General features: G+C 35.5%; 1 protein-coding gene across 1 annotated transcript in view; it reads left to right on the plus strand.

Moving 5' to 3' along the window:
• LOC138307409 (uncharacterized) overlaps positions 1-25,679 on the plus strand; it is a 130,186-nt gene that overhangs the window by 60,210 nt on the left and 44,297 nt on the right. The window contains exons 4-8 of the mRNA XM_069248149.1: positions 14,982-15,136; positions 17,190-17,392; positions 18,673-18,711; positions 19,145-19,320; positions 20,150-20,304. Coding sequence (XP_069104250.1) covers positions 14,982-15,136; positions 17,190-17,392; positions 18,673-18,711; positions 19,145-19,320; positions 20,150-20,304 — 728 coding nt within the window. The remainder of the gene's footprint in view (positions 1-14,981; positions 15,137-17,189; positions 17,393-18,672; positions 18,712-19,144; positions 19,321-20,149; positions 20,305-25,679) is intronic.

A 25,679-nucleotide genomic window follows, 5' to 3' on the forward strand; every position in this document is an offset into this window, starting at 1 on the left:
AATTTTCTACTTTGGAACAAAATGTATAGCTACTTTGGCACAAAATGTATAGCATATCTGTTCAAAACTCCCTGAAAAGAAGGCAAATATACTACCAGTTGTACACGTATTCAACGATCCTGCAAGGATTTACCGCGACTTTCATGAAAAGACGCGAATATATATGTATAGAATTTAAAAAAATACAATGTGTATACATTCTTTCTGATTTGCTATTCTTTACTAGTGTGCAAACGTCTCAAACAAAAACAGAATGAATGTCGTGGCATCATCATTTAGGAAAGACAAAGGGAAACTGTGCGATATCATTAACTGACTATATTCAAATTAGTATGGCCTTGGATTAGCATCGCGGAGAATTTGTACAAGATAATAGCTTTATTATGCAGGTCGCACACCAATAATGATTAACTTTCGTAATTGAAGAGGCATACAGGGTTATTTTGAAGACGGTAAAATTGGTAAGTTAAATATCGAACCTGCAATTCCCAAAAAATCAAGGTTGATTGCAAGAAATGTAATTAATGAATACTTGCACGTTTCCTGCATACGGTTAATTAGAGAACCCATGAAACTGTCTTCGTATTTCTAAGTGTGCTCTTGTTCTTGGCATTTTAAGTCAAACGTATTGAAATAAATTTAGGTTATCAAATTTGTAAGTTAGTCTAATTACCGCATCGTTTGGTTTTACCGTGTATTGAGGCAGTGTAGTTGAAGCAATATACAATGCAGCACGACATTGTATCGCCAGCTGTGGGAGTTTGCCTCTTGACGTTTTCGCTCTTTTTTAGCAAAGATTTATGAGTCGGCTTAAATTAGTTATATATTATTTATTGTAATGACATATAATGAAAAACAATTCAAAAACAAATTGTCTATCTTTCCTCTATATGAAGAAACCTATTTACTAGTTACTTAATTTGATAAGTTTCGAAATGTGGAAGGATATCGTTGGAACAAGCATTATATTGATATATTCAACACATTTCGTTAGAAATGAGTCCCCATTGTTTGAGCTTCCATAAGTCAATTGTCGTCTTCTCGTCTCTGTGCTTACAAATGTACATGTCAATGTCGTAAGTACCACTCTTAAACTCCTGGTTCAACACTATGATTATGGTTTGTGTCGGTTGTGGAAGAAAACACAACAAATTTGACATTGTCATTGGGTAGTGTTCAGTAATAACCATTTTCAATACAAAAAGGTGTTGATGTCTTTTTCGCTATGTAAACATTTGAAATACAAAAAGTCATTCTGGTTATAATTATTCCTCTATCTTTAGATTTATATAATGAAATCATAAGGATAACGCTTTTGCTAATAATTCAAGTGGCCGCGTGGTTAAGGTGTCGCGAAATTGTGTCACTTATTCCCCGCCTCTGAGTCATTTTAGTTCCGTGAAGTCCAACATTCTTCGATATCAAAACCGCAACTGAGAACTCAATACAATCAACCTGGACTTAAACGTTAAATTGGTACTTGTATGACTTATGTTTTGCATCTCATATACGACAATTATGATTAATTTACATATTTACCATGGAAATGTGTGATCAGCGTCGCAAATTTTTATGCGGACCACGGCATCATTTGGACGCCTTATAGAAAATGATGATGCTGGCAAAACACATCGACTGAACATTTTTTCAAACTTTTATTGACCTTTCCAATTGTAGAATGCACTCCTGATATATCATAATGTATCAAGTAATTTTTCGGTTGGCACTTCAACTTCATAAGGCTTCTGATGCGGATCATTTCTACGCACGCGACAAGACCATATAAAACAGCTTTTGATAATCTGGAACATTGCGCACGTTGACAGTTTAATTAAAATTGAATGTACCATCCGACTGTGTTGTAGGTATGTTTGATTTATGATTGCACATCTAGATAATAAAACTCGACAAAAAACTTGAAACATTGAATGTTATCCGGTAAAAACATTATGCACCGTATGTTGTTTTTGACAGGTTCTATATGTAAATCCATAACAAACGTTCTTCAAAGGTTTTGATCATTCTACCACAAACATGCGTATGGAAGTCGTAGATATCATTTTCTGTATTGCTAAACTGATTTCACGATAATGGAAATACATTAATGTTCTCTGGGTAAAACTCAATTTATCATAATCAGTGATGACATTGACAAATAGTGCATTTGTCACATAGACCTGGATTCTGAGTGGAGTTTTCTGTTGGATGCGCAGTCAGCAGATTCTCTGTCTCTGCATATGACAGAGTTACCTCCCTTGCGGGTTAATATAACTGGACTAATTCATGTACCACGTGATAACCGATAACGGTTTGATGGGACTAGTATTTCCAATGATGATGGAACGAACCTCTTTTGTAATCTTTCACTTGATATGACGTTAGCGCGGGATGTCTTCCCTTTACGCCATTCCATCACCACTAGAAACTAGTGTCCGCACAAATGTTGCAATGTATCACGTGATACGTGAATTAGTTAAATTGTGACGTCCTTGTTTTGTGTAAACCTCACGTCATTTTTGTCCGAAAAACATGACGTTACGCTCGCAAACACATGATGTCAATGTCAATACCTAACCAAAAAGACAGAAAACATTGTTATACCCTTATAAAATAGTTTCTATATAAACTTGACAAAAATGCCAATAAATGAACTGTTCCGTCAACCGGTTCAAAGAACTGTTAAAATTGACTGTTAAAATGTGCTGTTGGACCGGATTGACGTCACATCTACAATTCGTGACGTCAATGCATTGTTTAAGTCAATGGGTATAGGCCTAACAAAATAGTTATCGACTGAGTTTTCAGGCAACATATGATTTGTTGGACCCCCAAACAAACTGTTGCCCTCGGCCTCCGAGTTCGTCTTCAGGTCCAACAAATCATCTGTTGCCCTCAATCCCAGTCAACAACTATATACTGTTAGTCAATCATCACCACGAAAAATGTTAAAACACCAGTACAAAATAACAAAACATGCATTCGAGACTCCAATATTGTTGTGTTTTTTTTTTGTCTCCTCTGATTTTGTTGTGTAAGTATGCCATAGATAATGCAAACGCTCGTGAGCAAGCGTCAGCGTGAGTTATAACCATGGCAGTGTTGTTGGTTCTTCGAAGTCTAGTAGGCCTTCAGGAAATCCAATAATTATGATAACTGTAATCACGAAAAAAAAGATAGGTATTTATTTCCCGGTACACCGAGTGTTTTTTCTGTGTGGCACCGGTAAACGCTGACATAGGTTAACCTCGATCACATTTTCTTGTTAGTGCTGTGATAATTTTTTGTTTGTTTTGTTTTGTTTAATGGATATTGTTGAACATGTGTTGAACATGTTTGTATGTGTGTGCGTGAGTGGGGGTACATTCAAGTACTGCCACCATTCAATGAATTTCTTTAAATCTCGTAAAGGAAATAAAAAAGGGTCATATCTTGTTTTGTTGTGGAACCTTACCTCATTCACCCCTGAAATTCCATAATGGACTGGTCTAGTCTCTGATTTAGAAGAGTCTAAATGTCTTCAGGGGTGGATGAGTTAATGAGGTATACTGTTGCAGACACGAGTCAGATAACAAGGCAAAGACAAAGCAAGATACGAACTATAACCTGGTCAAACCTTGGAGAATCTACAACCTCTTAAAATAACAGTATATTCCTTGCATTCGCAAGACAAATCGTAAAAACCTTACATTCCTGACCTTAGCTGTTAGAGGAAATAAAGGAAAAAATTAATTCTGAGATAAGTATGTGTTCTCTTCCAGAGACACCATAGCAAATAATTGGTTCTCGTCCGTCCTAACAAATATCCACTTCTTTATGTATCTCTTGCCACTACTTCAAGTTGGACGAGTGACTGTAAAGATAGTCTGTGTCTCATATGGATCGTAAACCAGTGGAATAAAAAAATATTAGATTCTAGGTCTTGAGTACTATGTTTTCCTGTGTTGAAATGTGTGATGTGTTTGTATAATTCGCCAGTCAAACTTTACATTGGAAAGATGATACTTAAGTATTCAATTCAGAAAAACGATGAAATATTTCTAGCCGTTCATACCTATAACAAAGTTTTATACCATAGTTGTTCCATGATATTTATAATTTACCTACACCTACACGAACAGTAGATGTACTTGTGAGATGATGACAATACATTTGCATGTATTATTCAACTTCTAACGCATTGTAAAGCCCATTAGGTCTAAATACTATTACGATTATATCCCACCTAACGATTGATTCCAATAAGTGGCTGGTGCAATTTTGATAATGAGTAGTATAAGCTATATGTATTTAATTATTAAATTAGTTTCATATATACTGTACATAGATTTGTTGATATTTGTTTTGAGGACAGGCACAAGGTTTCATAAACGCACAAGTCATGTAACTGTGTAACGTTTATATGTGTTGGTTATATTTTTTCTTGGATTGCATTCCCAACTTTTAATTTAAAAAAAACCCACACAAAATCCCCTAAGGTCGACTTTCAAAGCATTCAATTTATTGAAATAAAATGGCTTTTCATCCACAAAAAAATGCGAATAGGGATGAGAACTATGATTAAATTTCAGGGTTGAATGGAAAATTACAGAAGATTTAAACAATATGGGACCAAAACTGTCGAACAAAAAGCAAGCGTTTTGTCTGACAAACTACTGCACTTCTCGATATTCCAGGGGTTCCGATCACTGACGGTCTCTTCACCCCTGGATAATCTCACAGTAAAACTGGAGGCAACTGATGTACATCAAAAGAGGCTGTAATGGTACACTGTTGTTGACTGTGTGGCTTTGATGTTAGGCGTCGCTCTCTCTGTAGTCTACGAAGAAAATATTTGTTAGCCTGTAATTGGTCAGAAGTTTTCCGCTGAGCTGCCTTCGATTTCACTATGAGATAGTCCAGGGGGTTATCTGATGTTTGCTTACTTGAAAAAGACTATATCTACATATCTCAATAACGGCATCACTTACAATGTACTTGAAAAAGACTATATCTACATATCTCAATAACGGCATCACTTACAATGTACTTGAAAAAGACTATATCTACTTATCTTAAATAACATTTACTTGAAAAAGATTATATCTACATATCTCAATATCATTTACTTGAAAAAGATTATATCTACATATCTCAATATCACTTACTTGAAAAAGATTATATCTACATATCTCAATATCACATACTTGAAAAAGACATAATCTGTCTCCTAAATACATCGTTAATTATAATGTATATTCAGTCCATAAGAGCTTTCACTCACGGTATTATGTCCTGAAATCAATCGGGGTCCATCTAGGTTGTATTTTTTTACAACAGAGGTACAAACCTACATGGGGTAATACGTTTAACACTTACTCTGGATGACAGGACATGCATTCTAGTCACGTGCTTGTCTGCTATGGGTAATTACAAGCAATGCACGTGTATTTAGACGTTGCATAATTAACCCTCGCTGTGGTGATTGATCAAACTGTCGACACGGAAAGTCGTATCTTCAACACAAGACTGATGGGTGTGCCATCTGGAGGGATGGGGAGGAGAAGGTACGCTATGTGATGGGGACAGGAGATACTGTACCATGTTAATTCCATATCAAGATATTCACTCGGGACACTTACATTTGCTAAGACAATAAAAAATGGGGAAAACATAGCACAGAAAAAAGAACTGCCTGGCAGTAAACGCAGATTTTAGTACTTACATGATTTAATTGTTTCTTCTTCTTCTTCTTTAGTTTATCACCATCCATCAATAGTGATGATGATAGGTGAGGTGAAATGGCTCAGTTGCGTTGGGGAGGGGGCTATATACAGTGCATTTTTCCTCTCTGGTGCTGGAATAGATAAAAGTTATGACAGTTTTTATTTTTGCATTTTCATATGACATGGTAATCATCCGAAATATGCATAAGTTAAGGCAATTTGAGAAAAAAATGCCTATTTGATTTATATTTTTTGCCTAACAAACAACAGGGCGCACTTTCGAACATTGTTTCACACAATGGCATATCTCAAAGGCAAGTTGTCAGAGCTTTCCGAGCAACATGTTGATGTTAGGTTGATTAGCACAAATGTAATTTATTTTGGCTGCCGCTTAGTATTTAATAGAAACGTACGTGCATTTATGTTCCATTCTAAAGAGAAAATGACTTGGCAATTAGTATGCATTGTGAAAAGAGTTTATTGGAATAGGCTTTCACGAAACCCATTAGACATAGCTTAATTGTCTTTTCTGTAGCTCAAATTCACAAATCATCTACCATAGAATGACGGCTACCTTTAGGTGCAATAACTGAAAATATAGAGCTATGTTGTCACTGTTGATGACATCCTCGATACTCCAGGGGTTACCATCACTGACGTTATATCCATCCCTGGACTATATCATAATGAAAATTAAGGCACCAACAAAAAAAAAAAAAAAAAACACACAGATAAATTTTACCGATAACGGGGACCGCGGTGGCCGATCGAGTGGTAAAGATGTATCGATATATTATCACAAGCCCATCTCCTCTAGTTTCGAATATCATGTTGCCAGGTTCTGACCGCTGTCAGTGGTTTTTCATCGGGTACTCTGGCTTTAGTCTCTGAGTGGTTGACAGTGTGGCTTTGAAGTTGGACGACGCTCTCTCAGTTTTATTCAAAGGAGCCTTTGTAGGCATGTAATTGGTGAGATTTTTTCGTCTGAAACTACCTTCAGTGGTCCTATAAGATACTCCAGGGTGGATATAGTAAGCCCTAGCGTATCAAGGATATGTAGGTGGAGGCCAACACAAATAGCATCACCACACACTATGCCGGTAACCAATGGTCTTGCGGGTCGATGGTAATAAGGCCGTGACATATTTCCGAAATAACTTTTGATTAATATCCATTAGAAAATCTGAGTTATTGATATTAGCACTCGACCTCAACTGTGGGTCGGTGAGTTAGAATGTGAATGGATGACGTTCTCTCTCCATCATCATCCGTCAAATGTCCGGACTCTGGAGTAGTCCGGGAATCGTCCAGGAAACGAGAGCCTATCCGCAATAGCGCTACCAACATGAAGCCTCATGCTTTTATCAGTATTTGCGACAGACTCTTTAGGAGGGAATGAATGATGTGACAAAATTGTATTAATCAGTTAGAACAAGGATACTCCAAATGAAATAAGGAAATTATCTTTCTGGTGTATTTGTTTTGATTCGTACAAGATTGAATGAAGTGGATATAAGCAGATCTAGTGTTTTTGTGGAACAATTACAGAAATAATTCCCAAAGCTCTTGACATAGAAACCTAATATGGCGTAAATTGTATTAGCAGAGACTACCTAACGCATATGTAGGGACGCTAAGAACGGCAATGCCGTATTACATTTTGTAAAGAGATATAGCGCACATCGGCTTGTTTAGTCCTAAAGGCGACCGTTTAAATAATCCAAAAATAAATATCGTATTTCGTGTTGGTCATAACACAACGTAAAGACGAAAAGATAAAAAGGCGACATATATATAATATTTTAGATAGTGCATCTTTGTTTAATTTTCTCGCGTTTTTTTGCTTATTTAATTAAAGACGACAACCCGTTTAACCAATCAAAGGCAAAATGGCGGAAATCAGTAACCATATCTGATGTTTTTTTTTTAAAAAATATCATATACCTTTTGGAAATATATTGATTGCTTGATTTCCCAGCTGTATATGTTTCCATGTATCCTTCTACCAGTTACTAGACTCAGTTTACATAACTTTGTACATTATAGCAATTACTTTAGAGGTTAGATGAACTTATTAACGAAATATCATAACTCTTCTTGGCCATGTGGCGTTTAAGCAAACGCGTTAGTCTTTTTAGAATGAACATAATGTCCATGACCGGCGTCTGTATAATGGGAAGGAAATTATGAACTTGGCGTCAATCCATCTGAGCCAAAACAGTAATACTTGGATTTGTATGTGGTACGGAGAAATATCATGAATATTTATGCAAAAAATGAACCTTTCTGCAGTGCAGACGACAGTTTGCGACAAACACAGACGTATATTGCAAATGTATATGAATGGTTTGTCTGGTTCAACGGAATATGATGGCATACGTGCTGATCCCATGAGGGTGCTCATGGTACAGTACTTGTGTGCTTTATAAATGTGGTCTCCAGCTGAAAATTACCGAAGGTGACTTACGAAGAGTAGCAAATGTAAAACTTTAAGGGCTACATTAAAAATTGAAGATAACTTATAGTGCATTATTGCTACAATAACTAGGTTCAGAAAGAAATAGTATTTTTATTTCACTTTAGCCTAGGATGGTAAAGCCGTCTGAGTACCTATGTCGTATTGCATACAACAGTTTCATAATCTGATTAGCTAAATGATTGTATTTGGAAGTAAACTTCACTTGCTTCATCGATACCTAAGGGTATTAACTATTCTAAATGGTTAGAGCGATTGGTGAAGAAGTGATGTAATTCTTATCGTCGTTAAAACAATTTCAGAAATTGGCATCAGAGAGCTCAAATTGACTTAAGTAAGAGGCAAGCCTTTCAACTACCTGATCTACGCGACCTTTACAAACCGTCATGGGACCTAGATAAAGTTATAGACGTACAAATGAAACTCTACACGTTAGTATTATTGGTTCGAAATCTCCAGAATGTTTGGTAATGTGTTGAAATTTATATTCCATCGCGGAAACATAATCCAATGAAAATGTCATCTAATTTGTATAAGTTAGACAGAATTTCGTAGAAATGGCCTGTGGTATTTTCGGTACACTTTGATCTTTCAAATATACTAAAAAATACATGTATAATCAAATAAATATTAGTATCAAACGAAATAGATTCATTTAAGCAATATTCTCTATATCTTTTGGAGACAAAAAAGGACAGATATTTTTCATAGAAGAAAATGGAAAAGAATGTCCGTCCGTTTTTTATCAATAGCTTCATAAACTCAAAACATATTGAAAATGATGCTTATAGTTTCATAATTCATTTAATAACCCGGTAACGTACTAATTAGGGATTAATTTTCAAGCTTTTGATTATTTCGTACAATTAAACAAATTATTCAGTTGTGGCCCATTGATCTCATAGCCAATAGGTTATGGAACATTTTTAGCTAGACCCCCGCCATTCCTGGATTTCTAGAACCTTGCGCAGAAGGTACAGGCAAGTAGTCATATGTTTGATGATTCTAAAACTGGAGTATAAAACAATAATCAACTTATTCGGTTAATTTTGTGTTGTAGACTTTTCGGTTTACTGAAGACAGGCTATATACAAACGGCGTTTTGCATGCATAGTCACCGTTAAACCAATTTTTGAAGAAAACAAACTAATTGATCTTATCGTTCGAGTGCATAACGAAATTCTACGCACGTATTTTCCGCAGATCGTCACCATGTACTATTACGAAATTCATTCCCTGTAGGATTTCACGTGGCGACATTCCGATGGTCTTTCTTATTAATTGTCGTGATTCTGAGTTTTATTTCATTAGACGATTCTGTCGGATTTTACTGCAAGCAACGACAAAAAGTTACGCGATTATAAATGAACTTCGACTAGGCTTCGTAAAGCGCATCTGCTGACGTCTCACCCTTTTGTTATCCCTGCTGATACCAATGGCACACTCCCGTGGTAATCATTAATGTCTCAGTGATTGAAATAACTGAACGATTTCACCTTTGTGGCACTGCGGGAACCGGGCCCCAAGATCATGAAATGGTCTTAAGTCTAAAGTTAGACTTAGCCAATCACAGATGACTTTACACAAAGTTGCGTGATGTGATTTTTGATTGGCTAAGCACAACCTTAAGTCGAAGACTGTTTGGTGAACCTGGGGCTCGTGCACGAAAAGAATATCTTATTTCATAAGTGATTATACCTTAAAGACTTTGGTTTTTGAGTGATGTAGTGCAACCCAATAGGAACTCAATATTTATTCAACGATCTGGATGATATGAGGTCAAGACGTCGATATATTTGATTCAACGTTTAAACAATATAAGGTTTAAGCGTTAAAGTCAATGGAAACGGGTCTACATAATGAGATGTACAATAATGTACGTCATCAAAATGTCACTGAAAAGGTCAGTCAGGGTGGCACCCTTTTATCATTTTGATTTATACTTGGATATACTGGGGTTTATTTGGGAACCCCTCCACCGAGTCGTCTTGTGTAAGCAAAGGTCTCATGTAATCAGATATTATTTTTTTTGTATTAGCACCATAAAAAGACATGAACTCAATATTATAGTATATGAACACAGAATATTAGCATAGCAAGCAATTTTAAAATCGTGACACTTAATGTCAAAAAACGTCAAGCACATCCCAAAGACAATTGTTCCTTTACATCTAGCTACCAGTTAGTAGTGTTTTATAAATATCAAATTTCCAAAATACATTTACAGCACACAATAGAAAACTTATTTACTTCATTTCCCTAATTAATTTTTTTTCTAACTAACATGAAGACGTCAACGCTATAAGCCAAACTGAGTAAAAGCCATTTTGATCAAGTTACAGATTCAGATCTACAAAAAACCTATTGCCATTTACAAATATTCACTGCCTGTCAGAGCAACTCCCATGACAAGACATTGAAATTTAGTATGTGTTTCAATTGGCACCTGATACTACCAACCTCCTGTTCCCTGCCCCATATTAGACATTAAAATTCTAAATTTATATTAGAGTTTTAGAGATAATAATATTTCTGAGGCAGATTCGATTCACAAATATCCGTAGTTATAAAAATACGAGCCTGACAAGGTCTCAATTGTAATTGTGTGCTTTAACGAAATTTGATTTGTATTTTTAAGATTTTATATCACATAAGAGTCGGTTAGATAATGTGTTATTGGGTATTCTGGCAAACAAAACGAAGAAATCTATATTTTCAGCGGCTTATGGCTAACTAGCTTTGAGGTCATCTGCTTTCTACAATACTTATGTGACCGTATTACATATAACGATGAGATAAACAATTGCAAAAATTAAACATTTATACTTTATGAAAACCTTTACTCCTTTGTTTGCAATGCTTATTTTCCCATGTGCATTTCTTCGTTTTCAGCATCTCAAATTGTCCGTATAGTTCGTGTATTAATCATTTAGTCAAACGCGAAATGCACTTGGTAATATATTTGTGTATGTATGTATTAAAGGAGAGTTAAGGTAACTGATATTGGTACAGTATAGCGATTTTAAATAACGGGGAACATATTTCGCGGTTTCTCCAATGGAACTATATTGGCGGAGTTTTGATTTCGCGGTATGGATTCCTCTATAAGCAATTCTTGCACTTTTGCTTATCAGTAGTGGAATTCAAAATATTTCAATGGTGTTTTTAAATCGCAGATTTCAGAAAAAACGTGAATTTATCGAAAATAGATCCCCGCAAAATTTACCTGCTATATCATATAGACTCCAGCTAAGTTTGTGATTTATAAATAAACATCATCAAAGGTATGATATGTTACTACATTATATTACAGGTTACGATAGTATATTTCATACCGTAACATTAATTTGATCAGTCAAAGCAACGATTTAATGCTACGGATCAACCTGGATCGCCAATACAACAGTGCGACATGGCCTAATACCATGTAGCCACGTCATAATCCGTGAAGTTCACATAGTCTTAATAATGTCATTTTTGTACGAGCACAGCAAAAAAATGTAACAGTATTCACGCAATCGCTTGTTATATATCACCAATACCATTGTTTTATATCCTCAGTTTAGATGGCTTTATGTAATTTCCAGAGTCCCCTGTGACAACAAATTGATTAGGTTTTTTGATGATGAGAGTAAACGTACCTTCTGCTACGTGTATTAAGTACTGAGATGAGTTTATTTAAGTAATACCGTTGGTTCTGTCAGTACTGGACTTTGTCATCCGTCACGATTGAGCGTGTATGTACAGCCGTTATTGATCCTCACAGAACGCAAAATAAAACAGATATTCTCGGCCTATGTCAGATGGCTTCTTGCACGATGTTCTTGAAGAACACATTTGAAGGGCCCAACGAAAATCACTCTTCTGCGCACGAAAATAGAGAATAATACGAAAACATGAAACAATTTGGGTTAATGGTGAGATATTTCGCATGTCCCCGATATTAATGCATCTGGAAAACTTTGTATTTGATGTTTACTTAAGAATGTATGTACTAGTACATTTCTCGCAAGTGGAATGCAATTTTTGATCGCCTTTTCCGCATATTCCTACGAGGTCAATTATTATATTAATAATAAAGATACCAGCTTATGCAAATTAGATTGAAAACAATATCGGCCCCATTGAATATCATAAGGCAGGATATGATCAGTGATTGGACACTAAAATGTCCCGTTGTATTTTATGGCATGGGCTTAATGCCTTTAGTACCGCTTCCATATGTATTTTCCGAAGTTATTTCTGTCGAAAGCACATAACTATTATCTATGTTTATGATTTTGCATGTGTATAATCCTAATGTACATTAAATAGCTATATTATTTTCTTCCTTAAAATAATTCTTTCTCTCTCTCTCTCTCTCTCCCTCCCCCCGCCCCTTTCACTCTCTCTCCTTCTCTCTCTCCCTTTCTCTCTCTCTCTCTCTTCTATGTGTGTGGGTTTTATGTGTACTTTTAAATCATTAAATATGTCTAATTAACGTACCACGTGATACCTGATAACGTTTGTGCGGGACTATTGTTTCTATTTGTGATATAATAACGCTTAAAATGACATCCCGTGCTAACGTCATTTCAACGGCAAGATTACAAAGAGTCCCCACGTTCCATCGTCACTGCAGATATTAGTACCTCATAAACATTATCGAGTATCACGTGGTAATAGCATTAGTCCCCTTGCTCCACCTAGCGAAAGCATTAAAACAAGGAAATCCATAAAAAGCTATAAATTGATCAAAGTTTCCAAGTCTTGATACTTAAAATATTTCGTCTTTGGTAATATCATCTATTTTATTCTCAAAAGGCTGCATGGTTGTTTAATGTGCAATAGAATGTTACATTACATTTGATATTGATAAATTCCAAATTTAGGTCGATATAAATCTACCTATGTCAACATAGGTCCTTGTCCTTGGTATGTGAAGAATCGTTATGTTTTTGTAATCGTAGATGTGCATGTTTGCATCAAGTGTAACACGTTAACGTGCTAAAACGAAGGTTTGAGATTTGGCCGTTAAAATATTTGTGAGTGAATCATGAATACCATTTGTGGGGTTTTTCCAGTAAATATCCGACATTTTTTTTCCTCTGCGATTCTAACAATATGTAATTTCAAAGAACATTAGAATATTTGTAAATTTTCTATCTTGTAATCTTAATAATATTCAGCGCGATATAAAAGTTACATTTTAATGTACAATATCATGCAATTGTTATACAAAGTTTTCAATACTCACAAAATGATGAGGTGACAATGAAAACTTACCTGCAAGGGAGGTAACTCTTTAATATGCAAAACGGAATTTGCAGACACAAAACGTTTTGATGCATGGAATATTGACTCTATCAAATACCTCTTTACATGCTGGTCCCTTTAACATAAAACGCCAAGCACAAAATACTTTCAAAGGTCCTGAAGTGTAATTGATATGCTATGCGCGATTCTACACAATAACTCTTTAATCAGTTGCATCGGGTCAATGTCAGGATCTCATTCTCTGTGGTCCTCTGGGAGTGATTTCAACAGTTATTGAGTTCTACTGCATCCTTTCAGCAATGAGACATGTCCTTGTCGCTATAATCCCGAATAGACTTTTACAATAACACATCACATATAGCTCCCGTATGAATACCAGTAATCAAAAGGTCGGAATTACACAATTGCCCTCATTTTAAAAGTTAATCAAAATTCCTGATTCGTTTTTGGTGGCTGAAATTCGTAATACGCAATTGTTAGCATTAACAAAAGATTACAGCTCCGAGTGTTGACAGGGATATGTATGGATATAGGAAAGAGGCAGAAACATTATTATGATTTTGTTATCTTGTGGCTGTTTATGAATTTCGATGAGATGCCGCTTTTAAAAACACAGAAATTTATGTTTGTCATTACGCAGAGAAATCAATCAAATGATCACGTCTGATAGTTTTGAAATGTGATACTCACCTTATTATATAAATTGCGTGGGTTTACAACATTGATGTATTCTGTTATTTGCAAATTGGTTATTCGAGCGATAATTCATATAGCTCTATTGAAACGTGTGCTAATAATCAGCTGTGATTTTCTATCAACTGTATACACCATAGACGATATGCTTTGTTGATTGGAGATTGTTCTAGCATTAACCGAAATTGTTATTTTAGGACGACTTCTGTTTGCACCAAATTTCGTGTGGTTTTACAAAACAAACGCATTTTTTAAATTTGGGAGACTGTGGTATGTACACAATGCGTCTACTTATAATATAAGACATCTCCAGTTCTTAGAGTAGACGCACTATATACACGTAGACGGACGCATACTAGGCGACTGTATCAAAATTAAAATATAATATAGTAATAAAATCGATGAAGAACTGTAATAATAATATGGGCTTACATTTATTTGTTATTTGTTAAGACTGTCATATTGCAGTTCTTCACCACAAATAGCAATAGTCTAGTCTAATGAATCGACTTTTCATTTGGGTATGTATTTATAATTTGAGATTAACCACAGGTAAGTTTCCGTCTACGTGTATGTAGCAAATGTAGTCTCAGAACAGTGTCTAAAAGTAGTGAAAAGTGCGATCATTTAGACATACTGTTATATATAACAGGCAACCCACCCCATCCGGAAACTATTCACGATATTCATGGGTCACGACTATATTGATAACGGTCTTACCAGATTTCTTACTCTTAACTCTGAAACCCATAGAAAGAACAATCTCAAAAATGCAGGCGAACGATTAATTTGGGGAAAATATGAACATCTCGCATATAAATATTAATTTTTTTTTCTTTCTTTTTCTTATTTAGGTTAAGCTATCGTTCTTCAAAGACAATGAAGAGAAGAGTTTTATCGTGTTTGATGGCTCTGGAAAAGACAAAACGAACTGGATGAATTGTGATAATCTTCTGTACTCATCATACAGTGATTTGTCCTCAGCCAACCCAGAGACATGCGAAATTGGGTATGTACCTTATGAAGGCATCTCATCAAAAGACATAATCATTTTGATTGAGAAAAGGATCTGATAACATCCTATTAGGGTCACATTCTGGTGACTTTTCGAATTACCCAACCGAGTTGTTGCTTCCTGAGTCTTTGAAGTGAATTTTAGGGGACAAAACAAGTTTGAAAGAGCTGTCAATCTTTTTTGTGTGTAGTCATCTTGACATATAAATATATTATAAGACTCTTTCATATGTGGAAATGAAAAATAGGGATATTCTACCTGAGGGTCACAAAATGTAGTAAATCCGAGGCTTGCCGAGGGTTTTGCAACATTTTGTGATCCCGAGGGTAGAGTATCCATACCCTTCATATCCACTTATACTGGTATTTTTCTTTCATACTTCAACGTTTTACTGCAATTTTACAACTATAATATCCCGCCATTTTGAAATAAATTCGAAGAAATCCACGACTGAAAGTCAATTTTCCATACATGAAAAAACCCCGTGATATTTTCAACACAAATTCCGTTGTTTGCATCTTTTATAGTAAAACCAGTCAAGTTTGTGAAAAAAATGTTGAAATTTTACCGAGGAAATATAAATTTTGTTGACGCCGTGACGTCACGAAGCTTTATTGCATGGGGAGCCATGCAATACAGCCTCAGGCGACATGAGTGTATTGCCCTAGATCAGCCAGTATTACAACCGTAGGTATGAAAGAAAAATAGTTATGTACTGGGTTGAAATGTCATTTTCAATGATGTACAAAAGCTAGGTGTAGAAAATGCATTTGATCTGAAATATGTGTAGTATAAAGGTCGTCATAACGTGACCCCATATATGATGTTAGATCCTCTATTAAGCGGAGTGATTATAAAAATCTGTATTTTAATCAGCTAAGCTATTGAAACGTCAAAGTGAAAGACGACTCATGAAAAAAAATGAAAACAAATTTGAGCATATAACTGGGCCGAATCTAAATTTGTATTTTATGAGAAAGCGATCTATACCCTACATGTGAACTCGAAAATAAATGTAAAGCATATGCAGCAATAACGTAGCAAGTGTTGTGTAGCGCTTCAAAATTGCGAAGTATTTCGCTGTTTTTTTTATATATATACAAAGCAGATTACAGAGGTTGATTCTGAATGAATATAGCGAAGGCAGAGCCACTCACGAAATTTACTCGCTATGCTAAAGGTGTTAGTTATGACATTTTGGTTAACCCAACATTGTTAGTTTTCTTTTTATTTTTATTTTTAGATTTTTTTCGTAAGTTACGATTCTTCTCTTCAATACTTCCTGCTTTAATACTTCTGTTCATTCAGACTTCATTGACGATCTAAATAATTTACAAGGTTTTGGTCGGAATGTTTCCCATTGGTCATCTGAACATCTTATTTGTAGCAATGAAACAAAACACACCGAAAGAAAAGTGTGGTAGATTTCGTGAAAGAAAACAATATTTGGTGATGTAGCAGCCAAAGGTCCCTCTTTATTTGAAATCATTGCGTATTGTTGAAACGCTTGAATATAGCGGTTATGGCGTAGCGGAATGCTTTGATGGGATAACGGTGCCATATGTCTGGTGCATTAAAGTTGTAGTTATGCAATATCATGTATGCTCACTACCTTTCCGAAACGGCTTTTGTTTTCGTTTAAATGGGAATGTAAAACGAGCTGGATATTTTTAGTCGCAAACGTTATCAGATTAACGTTAAAACTACACTTATTACCGGGTTTTGATCAATGTAGTAAATCCAATGTTAATTTTTATCACGCGGGTCGTATTATGTTTCCCGTCTTTACTACCGGGTGTTAATTGAGTATCACCACGTCAGACGGCAAAACAATAATTTATGATCCTTCACTGTTAGAATACCTTACGCAAAGAAACTGGTTTCTGTTTCGCGTGGTAAGCTTATTTTACAATAACGACACATTTTTTCTTGTGTCATTATTGTGTTTTTTCTTTTTCTTTTTCTTTTTTGTTTCGGAAAGGTAATGGGCCTTTAAACGAATGATTTTACAAATATTCCTTTTTACATTGTCTATTGACGTTGTCAGGAGCTACGCTGCTCTCCGGTTCACTGTGATGCAGCAGTTCCCCCTGGCGAACCCCTGTAACTCCATCCAAGGCTGGGCGAACGTTCGGGACGCTTCCGCTAGTTTCTTCACATGTGACAGTTTTTGGCCTCATTCTACCACAGACAGACCCTACTTCCTGTATGCTACGGGGGACACCATGGGGTCCTTTGACAACATTTCCGGTAATTTTTTCATCTGATTAAAAATCAATAAATGGGGTACATCGTGTCAAAATGGTTAAAGCAAATGGTATTCTGACAATTGTCTTCGACTTCTGGTGTGAACACTTATCATGCCGGCGTAATTTCTCCTGAAATTGCAATTACGTCAGCATCAAATTTGACGTTTAAAGTTGTTTTTCACACGTAAATCAAATACAATGTGTATATTAAATATGTCGTATATCAATGTATTTCAAAGTAACAAAAATGGCGGTTATAGAATAATATTTATATAACCGTTTTCCTCAGACCCTTCAACCTTATCAACCAAGATTGGTTACCGCGCAACAACACACACACCGAAGCACTGCCTATTGTGAATGCGAATCTGATTAGGCCTATCATATATGTATTGACAAATGTTTAATAATAAAAAAAACCCAGCAAAAATCAAATGTTAGGAGGGTGAATGATTGAACAGCTTCAGTTTAAACATATTTCATTTGGCTTCAGAGAACACGTGGATTGGACATAAATTTTACAATATATTTTAGGTCCATTCCCAAATGATACATTCTACCTTGATATTATTTATACACATCCAAAGCTAGTCTAAGAAGTCTGTTAGGGTTACCTGCTCTCGATAATGGGCAGTTTTACTAGAGAATAACATTATACGAGAGTACCAAATCAATGCAGAAAATATCTCAACGGACTGCAACAATTGCGAACTCTTCAATCACGCCGGTGAAGATGGATCCCATTGTCATGGTCCTTCTCGTTCATACGAATAATATTCGTTCAGGGAATTCTTCCAAACGATTGGCTCCACTGGTTTGGTATCATACAATACCTCTCAATGTGTTTGGCAAATTAATGTTATCCTTCATGAAAACGAATAAAGTGGAAGCCACTTAATTTGAAATAAATTTGATTAAAATACTGCTTAATTTTGAATGGTTAATAAACCCTATTGACACAAATCCATTTTATTTCTCATTGGCAATATTGAAATCTGGATAATTTGAAGTTTTTTTTTCATTCCTCAGGACTAAGATCAATACAGCCGGGTTCTACTACTGTATATAAAAGTTTTGCCCCACATATCATGACCTCATCAAGTCATATTAAGATAACTATAGTATAAAGTTACTTAAAATCCAGTATCGATTAACTTACTCACCCCTGAAATTCCATAGTGGACTAGCCAAGTCTTTGATTTAGAAGAGTCTAAATGTGTTTTCAGGGGTGAATGAGTTACAATGTGTTATATTTATCATATTTACACTTGATAACTTCAGAGGTGGCCAAAGCAGACAGCATGGCGATATTTCTACAAGGTGAGTACATGTACATTTTATAAGGATACATTTTAATGATTTATATTCAGTCACTGTAGATCAACTTTATTTCGCTGGATAATTCGCGAGAAGTTCTATCCACAAGTTATTATCTATAAAAAAAACGTAAAAAAAAACAACATTTTAACTATTTTTTTTTCAAATTCACATAAAAGCAAATCTCCGTGAACTTGGTTTAAACGAGAACTACCAAATATTGATGTTATAGTACAATATTCGAAATATGCTTTTATGACGAAATGCATATAACCTTTCGCTGACTTTCACTTTACATGTGTTTAACAGTGTGGGAAATGGTGTTTAAATGAACCAAAGTTGGCTTACTTTCACTTTATATGTGTTTAACAGTGTGGGATATGGTGTTTAAATATATCAAAGTTGGTTTTACTTTCACTTTACATGTATTTTACAGTGTGGGATATGGTGTTTAAGGGAGTAGCGAACCAAGAGACATTCCTATGGTATATCTGGATGTCGGAGCAGACTCGTAATGCTAATAGTACTGATGTCATGACACTGACCACTTCTAGTCTTCAAACGTATAAATCAACCGTGGTTAACGCATGGTCATCTTACAGTATTGACAGGGTATGTAAATAAGTATATGATAAAACACTCTCTAATAAAATACTGAAAATCCTACTGCATCTTACTTTGAATGTTATCCTAAACTTTAAAGGTATGATTAACAATAACATATTTGACAAACAAACGTTACAATCATACACTAATACACAATATAAAATGCATAGTTAAAATGTCAGAAAAAAAGATTAAAAGCATAGCTATATTATACGTTATACCGAATAACCTGTCACTTTAAATGTGCTCATTTTAGAATTTTAAAATGAGCTTATCATTAAACGACAACAAAATGAAAAGGAGCTCATTTTAAGAGAAAGATTATTCGGTCTATTTTATATGTGTACATGATAAGCAACTATTTCCTCTATATTACATATGCTTTGATTTTCCAATATATATTCATTGTCTTATACATGTGTAACATATCGACAAGATGTTCCCACTTTAAGACACACCGAGTCAATATTCCTTTGTGAACTTCATTTCTCCAACGCTGCATTCTTCAGGGTAGCGTCATATGACCATATTTTGCCTCTAATTAATAGGCACATCAGAGAATTTATGTAACATTTGTCAAAGAGATACCTTCCATGTCGTAATGCTCGATTTAACGAAATAAATATTGCATACAATTGTAAAACACATTTCGTCGAACACACTTACAATTGTTCATTCTCCGTCAAGGTTCATATGCGAAGTCTTTAAGTATGTGTATAACGAACACTGGTTATAACAAAGTGATTTTGTTGATCCCAAGAGGCAGATTTTTTAAAATTTGAAGTCCGTTGATATCCAAAGCTTCTATATCAAATATTTAATGATTTCTTTGCAGGTTAAGTATGCCATGTTTGTGAGTGGATCTGAATCAGCATTTGTTGTCTTCGACGGGACAGATACAGACCGGAACTCATGGTTTGCGCATGATAAAATTCTATATTCATCCTTCACCGACATACAAGATCCCAAGGCTGTGTGTTCTATAGAGGGGTAAGTGAAAGATTCTCATTAAATTTCGCACGACTCCATAGTAAATATTATGTTTTCAATTTTACTCTATATTTAGGGCAAATTTCGGTATCAAATATAAACAAATGAAGTAGGGCGAGAGTAGTGTACCGCTAGCCGGGCTCTATAAGCCGCAACTTCCGAATTGACTTGTACTGGTCCACCGCTCTACTGAAGGGACCCCTTAGCGAGAAGCTAGAAGGCGACCATATACCAGTATTTACAGTTTAAACCTGGTATACTACTCCCATATACTGTGATGTTATAATTAGTCGCCCATTATGTATGGTGGGCAAATTACATTGTGTTCATGGCCCCTGTATATTTTTTATAAAAAATATATTGAGATCAGTAATGGTCAATTTAATATGACGTATCTAATGCTAGACGTAATTACATTTCCTTAGATCAGATAACATATTCTAGATGGCAGATTTAATGCATCATTGATATGCTGATCAATTGTAATAATGTTTTACACTAGATCAATTTTATGATAGCCAAACAATGATTATTACTTCTTGTCAAATGAAAGTGCTGAAATCAGTGTTGGTGTCCGTCGTTTAATACATATTTCAAAGCGGTCCGTCACACTGTCCGCCACAGTTAAATTTGATATCTAGGTCTTTCTGATGGTAAATTTGTAGCAATGTGAAGTCGCGGTAGCGAATCGATTGAAGTTATATGTGACGAAACTTGGCGTAGAATTTTATTCGTTTTTTTCCTTCAGTAATCTGAAGAAAGCCATACATTTCGATGAGTTAATCTCTATAATCACTCAATGACACAGATAAACATATATGGTGTTTCATAACCATTGGTAACGACAGAAAATATTTGTACCGTACGATTTCCCGTTTTATGTATGTCTTCTAGATACATACACCTTATCATTGCTGATTACATTGTTGAATGGGAAATGAAATATCGGTTATTGTTCGCGATATGACCTAAAACCGAGAAAAATCATATGTTAGCGATTTTAAAATCTTGCGATATGGATTAAAGGGTAGAAATCATCCAACCATTTTTTCAATATTTCGCGGATCAAATTTCCGCGACCATAGCAATGTCTCGCAAAATTGAGAAACATTATCCCTGAGAATATAATCGCCTAGACAACAGTTCGGTGTCTTTGTTTGACAATGTGTTGTTATTTCACAGAATAAAAATCATTGTTAGGAAAATTGGTTTAAATGTTGTGGCCAGTTTGAGTGTACTCATGTTGACTCATAGCGTATATATGCTATGAGGTTGATCTTCCGATTGAAACCTGATTTTTTAATGTTTACTTAATCAACTAGGTGATCGATAGAGGCCCTTGGGTCTTTTTACAGTATACCCATAAAGTAATAGCCGTATCATTTATTCCTAAGTCTACAGGCTCCAAACGAGGCCGCGGTGGCCGAATGGTTAATATTGCTCAACATATTACCGCAAGCCCTCCACCTCTGGGTCGCGAGTTCGAATCCGAAGTAGGGCAGTTACCAGGTACTGGCCGCTCGGTGGTTTTTCTCCAGGCAGCTTGGCTTGCCTCCGCCAACAAACCTGCCACGTCCGTACATGACTCCGTCTGTTGAACTATGTTAAACTAGGACGATAACCTAATGAAACTAAATCAAAAGTCGTGCGGGTAAAAACTGTTGACATCTTTTTTTTACCTAAGGATATAAAACACTTAATTCAGTTTCCCATCCATCTCAATGTCTTTCTAAATCTTTGTGTTCTCTGTAAATAGTTTTATTACCTGTAGGCTGGGGGTAGTATGAAGTTAATTTATATGTGTTGACTGCCTTCTTTTCTCTGAATGAATGTCAACTACAGAATTGGTGAAGTCGAAAAACTGAGCTTGAACGACATTTTATGACTGTAGAGCTTATACAAGTTTGTAATCGCACAACGAAACGTATTTTCAGACGGCATCCGAAAACAACTAACGACAATAAAATGGTGTTTGGAAACATTTGTGACAGACATAAATCAGGGGATATGCACTGCGGGACATTATGTAACGGATTACCACAATAGAAGCAAAAACATCATTTGTTCTATTTCTAAAACATGTTTGGGATATTTGCCTCGAAGGCTTAACATTAAAGAATCAAATTGCTTTATTCCTGTTATGACATAATTTTCCGGTAATAATATGCCTCTCATTCATATATTTCAAAAATTATCAGCAAAAAATTGTCAGATTTTAACAATTTATTTGTCTCTTAAAGTTGTTTTATCTCGCAAAATATCTGCCGCAGAAATGAACCGTTATTACAAAAGAGTTCTTTCCCTGGTGTTTTGTGTGACAGTTATATTGAGCAACCAGAAGACGCTTATACCTTCTGATCGCCTGGTTATTAAGGCGGTTTTTAGATCCAAAAACGACGTGAGTAAAGCACTATTTACCGTCGATTAGTCACACATTCAGGTAATTATGACGTCACAAAAATCACATCAAATAACGACGTCATAATCAAGGTAAGGTGACACTAATCGACGGTAAATAGTACTTTACCAGCATCGTTTTGGGATCTCGAAACCACCGTGTTTGTTTATATATCTTTGTTAACTTTTTTTTGAGTTCACAATAAGGCATCCTCGATACTCCAGGGGTTACGATCACATACGATCTTTATTCCACTGGACTATGTCATAGTAAAACTGGAGGCAACAGAACTATAAAAGTACACAGTAGTTGACTGTGAGGCTTTAAAGTAGGACGTCACTCTCTCTGTAGTCTTTCAAGAAAGTTTTTGCAGGCCTGTGATTGGTTCAGATTTGTTCCCCTGAGCTGCCTTCAGTTTTACAATGAGATAGTCAAAGGGGTGTAGAGATCGTAAGTGATTGGATCCCTGGAATATCGAGGATGACAATAAGGTACATTGGTGTCTTTGTTGTATAATAAATGCAAAAGTATATAATACAATGCAATTTCATTTCACCGAAAAATGTTTGTATACAAACCAAGTGCAGATTTAAATGTAATAAGTCTAAATAGATATGGCATTAGATTTATATCATACAGTGGACTCACAATAATCATGACGCCGACAGTCCGGAAAACTCTTAGTCCGGACGGAAATGTTAGGGAATTATTACCGTAATGTAACATATAGACTAAGAAGTTAAGAACACAAGGTTTGGCAAAAAAATCGACATTTGGACGATTATGCCTAGAAATGATGATGTTTGGATTATCGACGGTTCACAGTATATGAGTGACTATAGACAATAGACAATAGACAATTTTTATTAAACCAATCAAGGTCCCGCACGGGGCATTTACATACAAAACATTTATGATTACATAAAGTAGACATCATACAGGACAATTTTTTAAAGTGAAAACGCACATTATACGACTAGAGATTCATGGCTATATAACTATAAATGTTATATAATAGTAGATATACAACCAACAGTAGATAGATAGTTGAAATGTATACAATTTGACAGTTAGCCTCCTAACTGTTAGCGACAACGAGAAGTGGCTGTGTCGTTTCAATGGGAAATTTAGTTATATATCCTAACTCACTAGATGGAGCTAGAGATAATAATTTTTGCGTTTGAGATATGACGGAAACACCAATATCGTATCGCTAGAGGAAAACCATCATAATGTACTGTGATGTCAAAGACAACAAAACAACGACTAATTGCACTAACGCGAACGTCCGGAGACAATCATGACAGATGTTTGACTCGTTTGTTATTGTACGTAATTCCGAATCAGTAAGTTGTCTTCATATCGCCCTAGTTGAAATGAAATAGGACCACAACAGATGTAACCTGTTCAAGCAACAATTTAGTCGAATATACATTCTAGGCAATTTAAGAACAACCTTAGATAAACAGTACATCAACGTAATAAATTGTCAAACTCTCGCAAACTACACAAAATACACTTTGGTAAGGTATATAGAAATAGTTATGTACTTAAAGGAAAATGAAAACATGATTAAGTTCCATCCTATTTGTCTTGGTCCTGTTTCAAGACCTTGCATGTGAACTAAATCTATTAACTTTCTACACGGAATCTATGACATGGTACAGAGTATAAAAGGGAGATAGGTAACTATAGATGATGGCTATATCTAAAGACACACTTGAATCTCAAAAAGGGAAACTTTTATTCAGTATGATTTTGTAGAAAGTTAAAGAGTTTCCGTTAATCTAACAGCGTATTAAACAAACCACAGGCGTTGTCTGACATGTCTTAGGGTAGGACAGAGCGATATTTAGAGTATCTCGCACGCAAGATCAGCTTGAATCAAGGTGTATTATCAAATCTTCACGGCCGTCAACCTGATTCTTTACAAAATTGCGTGGCATTGAAAGTTTGTTTTGTAACACAATGTGATGACGCTTTCGACATATCTACGTATGTCTCATAGATAATAAATTGTAATTAAGATACCCAGAGAAAATCACGCTATCATAGTCACTGTGGTGATTTGTCAGATTTTTCTTGTTGTTCAAAGTTTCTCCCACAGTATACAATAGCATTTTATCACGTTATATAGTTAATTTCCTTCTCTGTTACTTCTGTTAACGTGTTTACCATCTTACAATAGATACCTTCCAAGTCGGGTTATCACTGACGGAATGAAGAATTGCACACTGTACATTACTGCAAGTCAGTTTATAAGGCGTGTCTCAAATCAAATAACTGTACAATATATCAAAGCCAGCATACGAATAATGTGAAACAGAGAAGACTTATATCCTTGCAATATATTAGGCGTTTGTTGAATAATAAAGTCTCTCGTGTTGCAAGCCAATGCAATTTCGGTTTTACACAAATTTTGATTAAACTCAATCCCAGGATAGCTGGCTTCAGCTTCCTTTGCGGACAATAAACATGTCATGCAGTCAATCACAGAGGTCCGGATAACGGTAGAATAGAAACACGTGGGCGGGGCGTGCAATTTTATCTGTCACGCGCTGAATAATTACCGTGCTAATTTCCGCCAGAGGACGCTTCACACAGCTTTTTACGTCACTACTCCAGCGAAGTGAACCATTAACTATCTTGGTAACTATGTACCATTACACAGTGAAAATTTATTGAACAAAAGGAATTGCGATCTAAAGTATATTTCAAACATATTCTCATGTTTATTACAAATTTCAATGCTATCTTAGGCTGGTAACATAATAAATTCAATAATCTAATACGATAGAGCGTTTTAAATTCGTGGCGTCCATATCTCGCTGGCCTTGCAGGTAGGGCATTAGCATTGTACCTGCTGCACCTATTGGATGATCGTAAAAGGCGACTAAATTTAGGATATCATCTGTTCTCGTCTTCCTAACTGACTTTATTCTTTCTAGCATCTACCATGACACCGCTTCTGTTGAGT

Source organism: Argopecten irradians, chromosome 14, assembly GCF_041381155.1.
Source record: "Argopecten irradians isolate NY chromosome 14, Ai_NY, whole genome shotgun sequence".
Lineage (NCBI taxonomy): Eukaryota > Metazoa > Mollusca > Bivalvia > Pectinida > Pectinidae > Argopecten > Argopecten irradians.